Source organism: Aplysia californica, unplaced genomic scaffold (genome assembly GCF_000002075.1).
Source record: "Aplysia californica isolate F4 #8 unplaced genomic scaffold, AplCal3.0 scaffold01046, whole genome shotgun sequence".
Classification (NCBI taxonomy): Eukaryota; Metazoa; Mollusca; class Gastropoda; order Aplysiida; family Aplysiidae; genus Aplysia; species Aplysia californica.
Genome location: NW_004798316.1, coordinates 57,535 through 68,652, shown reverse-complemented (window position 1 = coordinate 68,652; position 11,118 = coordinate 57,535). Strand labels below are relative to the sequence as shown.

The following is an 11,118-nucleotide window of genomic DNA, read 5'->3' as shown; positions in this document are numbered from 1 at the left end:
CCCCCCCCCCCCCCAACAAAAAAACACAAAAACAATCACGCTCCGCAAAACTTTATAAATAAACAAATGCAGCAATGTATATAACAAGGCAGGCCTCCTATTCTGAGTCACCAATAGCAATAACTTCATCTGTACAAACCTGACACTTGTAATGCTATCTTTCATACAAACCAAAAAAATGACAAAAATGGGGGTTTAAACACTCTCAGAATAACATGACTCTTAAAAAAGAAAAAATGTGTCACGACGCGGTGGAATCAGGCACTCATCAATTTTCTATCATATGCAGTTATTGGTATCATCTTAAAGCTTGTTCATTTGCCTTGCTTTTGGTGAAGATAACACACATCTATCCTGAAAAGAAGTCGAGATATTTGCCGTTAAAAGAGGTGGGGACTGCCTGGTGTCAGAGGTAAAAGTATCAAGAAAATGGCTGCCAAAGTTAAGTGACTTCCAAAGCTTGAGTGTCCTTGAAAACTACCAATTCACAATTATTGTGCCTTTGATCAACATTTTCAGTAATTTTAACATAGAAATATGTGGACATCAAAGGTTTTGAGACAAAAAGAAAATCTGTTTTTAAATTTCTCAACAGTGAGAAAAACACCGGTTTCTTTGATAAATTCATTATTTTGACGAGGGCTTGATTTCACCACGATGCCTCACAAAGATGAATCATTAAGCCATCGTTATTCTCAAAGTCATAAAATATTCTTTACACAATAAAGGCGTGACTTCGTTTATAAATACATGAAATATACATTATATATACCATACATGTGTGTACGTATGCTCATACAATCCTGCAGAACATCATCTGTTAAAAAATGTAAATGATAAAAAAGCGAAATAAAAAGACGCCCGGATTGGTTGGGTGTCGGAGCCTATTTAGTCTAGTAGAACGAAGACAACCTTGAGACCGTCTTAAGCTAAACTGACTGTCTGCATAGACGAAAAGAGCCATTATACAGAAGGAAGAATAACCTCAGAGTCCACAAAGTTCTCGGACAACTGGAGAACACACAATAGTATACATCTATGGAATGCATCAAGACGGTGTACACAAGTGCTCACTACAAACAAAGTGATTTAATTGAAAAGGTGTACAACAATTTATTTATAAAAATGACAAAAGCTCGGGAAGAACTTTGATAAAATTCGAAAAAAGAGGAATGCACCTGGAATGTAAGTGTATATCTCCTTTCCCCCCCCCCCCGGGGGGGGGCGGGGGGGGGGGGTGAAAGAAGGATGATATCATATTTACAACAAGCTCTCAGTCTCTGACTCTGGTCTATTTAGCCATAAAAATTCATGAAAGTGAGAGATGAGAAAAAAACTGGGTTCACTGTCACCAACGCAATGAACATTCATTGTGTGCTCCACCCAAGCATTTTAAACCAGATGTGGGTAAGACACGGATGGAGATGGAGATAAAACAACAGCATAAGCCTCAGAAACATACATGCTGAGATATGTATTTACCGATTGCATATGTCTTACTCCGCTGCTGATTCAAGTTAGACTTTTTAAAGGGGCAAGCTTCTTCCCCACTGTCTGATAGGGCAATCAATCCCAGCTGAGTGGGATGCAACATAATTTTAAAAATAATAATAGTATCTAAATAGCACATATTCATGCTCTACAGCATGCTCTGTGTACTTTACAACTATTATTACCCCAGCACACAGAGATACTCGATAAAACGATTACCTCGACTGGGATTCAAACTCACATCTCCTTCAGGCAACCGCGAAGAGCATAAGCACTATGCCATGAATGTCAGTGAGTATACACCAAGGATGGCCATTTAAACACTATCATTAATACATTAGCCTATACAAAATGTACAATCCTTTCCCTTTTTTGAATTAATTTTAAAACTATTATGAGCGGTGATTTATAAGGAAGCAGTAAGTTTAATACACCATTTCAAGCTTAGTCAAAGACAAGCCAAGCTCTTTGAAAAGACTTCTGTGCAATTGTAAAAAGTGAAAATGAAATTAGATGAAGGACCAAAAGCATAGATGATTAATATTTTTTTTTCTTTTTATGGGCCAGGCAGACTTCATTTACATATTTTACTACATTTACATATCGTACAAAAAGAAATCTTGCATAGGAGATGCTGCTCAGGTCACTTGTCATATTACTATGGGACTTGCAGAATGAATGGGCTTGAAATTGGATGAAATTCAACTTGCGCAATGGACATAACTTCTTAATTTTGAGACCATCTTGTCTAATTTGATTATTTGTAAGGCTTGTGTGTTGTTATTTTCCCAATATATGCAGTCAACAATTGAAAAATAACAAGCAGGGAATCTCTGTGAAAAACAAGAAAATGGAATGAGCGTTTGCTCCACACACAGCAGTAGCAAATGGAAGATACTATAAGTACAAGAGCCTGTACTCACTACAATGACAAGCATGGAAACAGAAAGCACTTATCTGGTTCATCATATTGGAAAAGGATGGTAAACCAAATCTATCGATCGTTCGATATCCTTAATGTTACAGGAATAAAGCAACAAAATCAGTGAAGCTTTAACTTTAAGCCAAGAAAAATCAAAACTTTCTGTGATGAGGAACAAAGTGAGTAATGTAATGGTGTAAAGCATAAATTTAAACAGGAAATCTTGTCACGTACAGAAGCAAAACGTATCGCTAAATCATTAAATCATGATGATTTTAAATTTAAAAAGTGTAGATTGTACAACCCGAATGAGGAGCATCATTCTATGACAGTCATCAATAGCAAGACATAACAGCGTCGAGTGAACACAACCGAGAGGGAAAAAAGGAGTCCAGTCAAAAGAACTGCTTCCAAGTACTGGTCAAATTGACTGTTTAGTGTAGGACTCTGTCATACATCACTTTTTAATCCCTTAGTGACCTATATATTTTTTATTAATGTAAAGTGCTTTGAGCATTTTTTAGAAAATGGAAAAGTGCAGCATAAAGGCTAATTATTATTATTATCATTATATGACGTATGCTGTTAGTCATTATTTCTTACACGGCAAACGAGCCAAGATGCTGCTGTGACGTACAGCGTTCGTCATGCCTTGCAAAAGGCGAGGACCATAATGAAAAATGCTTTTCATCATAGGCTGTATTCTGCATACTACTTTTGTTAGATGTATTTCGTAAAAACTAATCGCAGATTCACATTTGGGAATATTTTCTTCCTGACAAAGAAATCTTTTCCTTTTAGAAAGAGTTAGTAGTATTTGCAAACCGGGTCTAATTATAGGAAACTGACCAGCAAATCTAGCACTACTCTGTGTCCCTGGGGATCCAAAACTGGGCCCGGTGAAGCATGAACTGACCCTTTGTCTCGAAGAGGTTAAAACGGCGCATGGAAGAGTCTTATACTAAACAGTCAATATTTAGTTGTGGAACAGACATAATTCTACCGTAACATGTTAAGTCACTGAAACTTCTTTCTCTTAAAAGTAGATAAAAATCTCGCTCAGGGCTCCTTTGCAGGAGAACATTTAAGCAAAGGTACATGTGAGAAACTTTAAACTGGCCTAGTATTGTACCAACAATAATGCGTTGTTACTCAGAGAGAATTTGAACCAAAGTCATCTACAAGAAACCCTCGTACCAGAAGGGGGGGGGGGGGGGGGGAGGCATGTCTAAATGAAAATGTCTTTTCTGGTTTTCAGACATTGAACAAGAGGCATGATATGTTGCTTTAACTGGGGAAAAGCTCGGTACTTCAAAGATTAGGAACGTTCCCCTTCCTGGATTTTTTATCTGTAGATCATTACTAGGGAGTCCCAAGATAATATACAATCAACATTTCTGTATATTTTGCAAAACCACCACATATATGGAATATTCCAAATAAGTCCATCTCCATCAACCACTCAGTAGAAAATGAGAACAGTACACAAATTGTATAAGCATATATCTTTAAAAAGCATAAACACATTTTATACACAAGTATATTAAAAAAATATTTATGTTTTAATACATATATAAATATAAATAAACTGCGTACATCATATACAAGGAATGTGTCAGTCATTAAGTTCTATTCACACAACCAACAATTATTGCATAAATCAAATTTTAACAAAGCTCCTTTTTCCATCTTTTTAAGTTTCAATCTTTCAGCTTTCTGTAACAAGATGACAAAACTTTTCTCCGAGAAAAGCACACTGTAGGAAAAAAGTACAGCCAGCCTCTTGACATCGACCTTTTCCCTTTCCTCCAACAGCTGTGAGGACAAACTAGCAGCACTAAGAAAAAATGTCATGGAGAAAAATCTCCACTGCCACAACCTTTCTCTGGGGGACTGCCGTAAGCTGACAAAATGCTTTTTTTTTCTTCACAGCATTTTCAAGAAAAAGAGGGATTTTTAGTCAGTGTAACCATTTAAAAACAGAGTCACTCTGAAATTTAAATTCTAATTTATTCCCAAACTAGTCAAAGTTTCAATTTGATATTTTCACACAAGTAGGGTAACTGATCAGGATTTCGATTAAGCAAATAAAAAATTTTGGCCCCAAAATGGGACAAAAAAGGGCATTTTGTCAGCTTACGGCACAACCACGCTCTTTGAACTGGAGGAGGAATAACTGAACTCCCTACGAGGATGATCCGAGCTCATTACGAGGACGCCCGGGCCTGCCACTTGCGGAAGGCTTTCCCTCCCATGCTCTTCCACTCCCCGCGAGATATCGACATGTCCTCAAACTGGGGCATCAGGGCCACGGAGCAGGCACCGACGTACGCGGCGTGGTACCTCTGGGGGGCCGCATGAACCTGACAGGAGGAGTGACCGTGAGTTAGAATAACTATAGTAATAACAAAAATAATAATATTAGTAATACTAATACACATAACAACAACAAAAATAATAACAATAATAATAATAGTTATAGTAATAATGATAATAATAAAATTAATAATAAAAACAATAATACAGTGGAATCCTGTTATAACGACAGGGAGGGGACCGGAGCGAAATGTCCGTTATAGAAGGATTCTCGTTGTAAGGGATCCAGTAATAAATTCAAGGGAAATAGTAAAGTAGGACTAATCTATGAGTTTGGTGTTCTGTTTATTTCCTTTTGCTATCTCCCCTGGTGATGATTTTGTTCAACATGATCTCAAGGTCTTACTTGATCAAACATCGAATCAGGTTTCTTTCTCTAGCACTAGCAATGTTGACAGCTCGGCGTTGGCGATCAGAAAGAAGGGGCTCCGACTCTAGGCTAACTCGACCGCTGTGTTGTCCCCCCACCCCATCACTCACTGTGGTGTGTTGCGTCTGCTTGCGCACATCACACATTGACTCCATCTATCACAGCATTGTGACCTCTCCATCCCGCACCAGAGAAGTGAGAGGCACGGTATGCCTAGATAAACTAGACTGGGCTGGCCTATCACGCGATGCGTTCTGCTTGTCTGCGCATGCCACACCCTCCCCACTCATTCGCCCCGCCTTCATTGTTGTTGGTTCGCGTGGGCTCTCCCGTTCTTTGTTTGGCCGGATCACCAACAACTTTCTCAACTGGCGAGGTTTTATGTTTAATTGGTCTGTGTGCTGTGCACAGAAGCAGCACTATTCCGTTACAACCGACTCACGTGACTGTCTGATTGCGCAATAGCAGTATTTCATTTACAAAGATTAAGAAGGGAAAAAAAGGGTTTTAGAATAGTGTCTTTATAACAGACTTCTCGTTGTTTCAGGACTCGTTATAAGTGGACTCCACTGTAACAATAAAACAATAACAATGATGATGATGATAATAATAGTAATACTAATATTCATTATAAAAATAACAACAAAAATAATAATAACATTAATATTACTACTACTAATAATAACAACAATAATAGTAACTGACAAAAGAACGATCATTAAAAATTTAGTTTTTAGTCCAAGACTGAAGAGAAGCTAACAAACAAGGGGAAATAACTAGCATTGAATCTCTGGCCAACAACAGGCAGGAAAAGGTACTCTTACAAGCATTTCTTAATGACAAATATTCTGGTTGCTTCCCTTCACATACACGATCTTTCTTTTTCACCCATGATATTATGGGGACGAGGGGAGCGTATTGAGTATTTTGTGGGTGAGGGGGTCGCAGTTGATAGACAGATCTTCAGATATAATGGAAGAATAAAGGGGGGAGGGTGGGGGGGGACACCCCCAAAAATTAATCAAAAAAACAAAAAAAAACAATCCCCATAAAACGCCAGTCTGATTGGAAAGTTGTTTCAGGAGTTCAGGCCCTCTCACCAAGTCAGTCTTTGCACACGACTAAACATTTTTTTAAACATTATTAAGTAGGTGTTTTTACGCCTCGATCAACACAGTTAAAATCATTGAAGAGGTGGGCTCTGGTCTCCTGGGTACGACAATGGAGCGAATAACCGCTATACCCCAGACCTCAGATGCAAACAGGTGAGGACAACAGCTACACAGGGGATTTTTTATTTTTTAAAGTTGAGTGGGAAAACCGTACACAAACACTTTCCAACACACCCCAAATGTTTCTCTGCTCCCGCCACCCCCCAACCACTTTACATCATGACTCACCTCTACCGGCACTCCAGGTGGAGCCAGTTTGGTAAGTTCTAGCTGCAGCCGCTCTGCGAATCCTGGCAACATGGTCACTCCTCCGCTTAAAAACACAGCTCTGGAAATGGAAAAGATCAAGAGTTTGAGGGGGTTTGTTTTGTTTTAATTACAATACCAGTACACCCACCTACTTGACACAAATACCTTATTTCAAATAAAGATCAATCCGTTCTCAACAAAAACAAAAATTTGAGACAGATATAAAGATATGATTACACAGAACATAAAGAAAAAACCGCAGTAACACAGTTTGAGATGTTGCACTTCAGAAGGTACTACATCAAATCACTGTCAGTGCAGAGACAGGAACAGAGTGACAACAGTAAAACAGTAAGAAAATACTTTCTTAAACAACCCCTGACCACTGCATATCATCAGCCAACAGTTCAGATGCACTAAGCTCAAATTTTTATTTTTTTAAAATGATTATTGCAGTTTTTCAATCTGTGGAGAGAGTAAGTGTAGATGAAACCAGATAAAAGAATATGACTAGAGCAGGAAAGAAGGTAAAAAGAGACAATTTTAGAACACAAAATGTTTCGTCTCTGTCAGGTTTCAAACCCAAGACTTATTGAATGAGAGGTGAACACCGTACCTCTCCACCATGAGAAGGAGGAGAATCTGAAAATCCGAGTGTCATCAAGAAAAAAAAAAAAAATGCATGTTAAAGGTAGCAAATTTTTCTCTGAACGTATAAAAAAACAAAAAAACATTGCAAGTCATAATACGTCACTTGTGTTTTCATTAACTAGAGGTTTCACAACCACCACAAGTCATCCCCATCACCTAGTGCAAGCATACTATCGTATTATTATGGTTATGAGCACAGACGTGTGTGGAAGAGAGGATGGGGTGGAGAAGATTGTTTGTATATGGGTGTGCACTTGTGTGTGTATAAGCATTTGTTTGCATGTGTGTGTGTTTGTGTGTGTGTTTGTGTGTGTGTGTCTGTGTGTGTGTGTGTGTGTGTGTGTGTGTATGTGTGTGTGTCCATGTGTGTGCACGTGCGCATGAGCGCATGTAGGTGTATGCATGTGTGTGCATGTGCAGTCACATGCGCGTGCATGTATGTGTGTGTGCGGGCGTGTGTGTGGGTGCGTATGTGGTGAAACACCAAACCAATGTGCCAGGATCTGGACAATAAAGATTTATCTTATCTTACCTATCTTATCTTTCCTTACTTTACCTAATCTTACCTCTTATCTCTCATCTTATCGTATTTTATCTAATCTTAGTTTATCTGATCATATCTTATCTTATCTTACCTTATCCTATCTTATCTTATTTTATTTCATCTTATCTTATCTCACCTCCACATGTGTCTGCGGTTGTCCATGGGGCAGGTCTGTATGGCTTGGAAAACCAGCCGGTGCAGTGTCGGGTAGTCCATCTCCCACATGTCCACGTTGAAGAAACCCTCGGGACTGTGGAAGCGGCTCAGGTCATGCTCGATACTCCTGGAAAGGAGTGTGAAAGTTTAGTTTCCTTTTAGTAAGAGTTTTACAGCTCTTGCAACACAGATAGGTCACATAAACGCTGTTTTGTTTTTGTTTTAGTAAGAGTTTTTAAACACGAGTTTCAGGGAGAGATCAGGGTAACATAGCTTTTTCAAGAGCATCTGTGCAAAGGAATGAATGGAGAACTATGATCGCCGATATCTGCCGTAGATCTGTCACTTGATGATGATGATGATGATGAAGAATTTTACGGCACTTGTAACACAATAAAGACATATAAATGCCTAAGATTAGGGGTGTTACAAGAGAGTAACATGTAATATGTATTTCCTGATAAGAAATAATAAAACTTACGTACTGAGACCCTCAAAAACATATTAAATAGGTTTTTATTACGTACTGGTTGGCAGCATCGCACTTACTGATAAGCTCCCTCAGGCAAGTTGAACTGCTCAAAGCTGACACCGGTCCTCATGGCAATGGCGCGGTCTTTACACCATTGTTCTTCCTGTTTGTAATCTTGGGCCACGTAGCACGTCTGAAGCAAGAAGAAAGAACACAACAACCGTTGTAATTGAGGGAACAAGGAAAAAAAGCAAGGGATGTCAGTTTTTCGATAATTTGAGTAGTGATGTGGGCAGAAAGTGTATACACACCTCTTCTGGACCAATGAATGATGAAATGGTATAGTTTTAACGCCCTATCAACACTATTAGGTTATATAAGAGGCGGGCCCTCCGAGTTTAACGTCTACCTCCGAAACGACAATGCCAAAATATGGGAAATTCATGTAAAGTGTCATTCCCAAAGACACAACGTCGGACCGAGCTGAGGCTCGAGCACCCCCAACCTACAATCTCACAATTACAGGTCTGGAAGCCTAACCCCTTGGCTACCAACACCACTGTCCACAGATGGCATATATGTCTATCCCAAAAAGGTGGTGGTTACCACTAGCTATTACCTTCTCCATGAGATAGCGCACCAGGATCTGCTCCGTGCTGGACACAAACTTGTAGTTGTTGCCTAGCAACCCCGTCGTCAAGGACTCCTGCACTTTCTGGGCACCATAAGGGCAACGGGCGACACCTCCCTCGATGACGAAACCTGGTGGAGGGGAAGATTGAGAGGATTTGTTGGCATCTCTGTTCAAGGTGTTGGTGGGTGTATGTTTGAAATCAAGAAGGAGGAGGAGGAGGAGGAGGAGGACGACGACGACAACAACGGCGACGACAACAACGATGACGACGACGACGATGACGACGACGATGACGAAGAAGAGGAGGAGGAGGAGGAGGAGATGAAGAAAAAGAAGAAGATGGACAAGAAAAACAAGAACAAGAAGAACAAGAAGAACAAGAACAACCTACCATCAAAAATGGGCAGTATCTCGATGCGATGACCAATGTCCACAATGATGCCGGAGGTGGCGTTGTAGGAGTAGAGCGAGAGCAGGGCCTGCTGGACCATGCAGACACCGCGAACGTTGAGCTGGTCCACTAGACACTCCATCAGACCTTTCTTGAGCACGTCTCCGAGGTTCTGAGGGGTGCTCAACATCACCTGAGACAACACACACAGGCACACAGGTGATAGTTTAGTCTTAGTAAGAGTTTGTTTTGGGAAGTGTTTTACAGCGCTCGCCAACTAAATAAGGTCATATGAGCACTCATCTTAGTAAGAGTTTTACAGCAACTCATACGAGTATAGATCATAGAGGTGCCAAAGAATAGAGATGTTACTAGAGAATAACACACCAAATTAATGAAGGAAGAGAGATGATGACGATAGACATTTGATAAGAACGAAAGAGCAAACCACATCAAGACACTCGCCAACTACCCACATGCACACAAAGAAACATTCCGATAAAACAGGTAATTAGGACAAAAAGTTATTTCAAAATAATTAACATCTTCAAATTGATGTCACAGGCTTGCTTTGCTAATCCCATCTTTCCTGGGGAAATACAAGGGAAAAGTTGCATTTTTTAACGAATTTTTTGTTGTTTTATTTGAGGGGGGGGGGGATACTCTAGAAAGGCAGACAAATATTCAACCTGCCACAGATTTGAATCTCAGCTTGCCGTGTGTTCATTCAAATTCCAGTCAATCATATCTCAGCAGGCAGAAAGTATAAAAAAAGGACAGATCATGTTCGAATGTATATTGTTGTTGTTGTTGGGGTTGTTTGTTTGTTGTTGATTTTTTTGCGGGGGCAGGGGGGGGGACTGTTGTTGTTGTTGTTGCTAGTTCGTATGTATGTCAACATGCCTCATCCCCCAAACAAATTCACTGGCAAGATGATATATTTACAATCAATTGTTCAGTCGGTTCATCTTACCCAGAACTCTGATGGGCTTGCTTGAAGATCTTGAAATATCTTGTTGAATAAGGGTCTCATGAGCTGAACCTCAATGTTGAACTGAAAACAGGATAAACACAAATCACACTGTAAGTCAAACAATACTTTGCACTTCAAAATATAACTATATTGTGACCTCAGAAATAAAATATAAAGATTTTCCAAAGATCAAAATGACTTTGCACATTCTCAAAATTCTTCTTATTATTTTTGATGAACAAAAATGTACACTGAAATAAGACTGTCAGATTTCATCAGCTTTCTGAAAAATAAAAATTAACACATTTTTTCCATGATGTAACTAAATGACAGTTCCATGGATACAGTTAGAGAGACATCAACGCTGCTGATACAAATACATTGAGATGTTAGCAAAGTAGCTTACTATCTATAATACAGACAAACAATTTCACAAAGTCTTGACCACATAGTATTATTCACTGACATTATGCTTCAATAAGAATAAAAGAAAATATATAATGTGAACTTATTACACGTAAAATTAGGAATAGAGATAAGTAATCCTTAAAGAACAGAACTGGATTGCAGGAAAAAAATTCAAATCCAAAAAGGGAGGGGATGGAAGGGAAGGAGGGGGGGGTTGGATCAGGAAACTAGTGAGGAATGTAATCTGTACACTCTGTGTTTTTGTCAGTGAGAGTGTGTGAAAAAGGGTGCGTATGTCTGTTTATGCAC

At 39.3% G+C, this 11,118-nt stretch overlaps 1 protein-coding gene across 1 annotated transcript in view; it reads right to left on the bottom strand.

The window, feature by feature from the left end:
* Positions 1 to 4,109: 4,109 nt before the first annotated feature.
* The window catches only part of LOC101858587 (actin), a gene marked incomplete at its 5' end in the record, with an annotated part of 18,465 nt that continues 11,456 nt past the window's right edge, over positions 4,110 to 11,118 (bottom strand). The window contains 7 exon segments of the mRNA XM_035973179.1: positions 4,110 to 4,776; positions 6,560 to 6,659; positions 7,912 to 8,058; positions 8,481 to 8,596; positions 9,023 to 9,165; positions 9,429 to 9,621; positions 10,402 to 10,482. Of these exon segments, the coding sequence (XP_035829072.1) occupies positions 4,621 to 4,776; positions 6,560 to 6,659; positions 7,912 to 8,058; positions 8,481 to 8,596; positions 9,023 to 9,165; positions 9,429 to 9,621; positions 10,402 to 10,482 (936 nt within the window).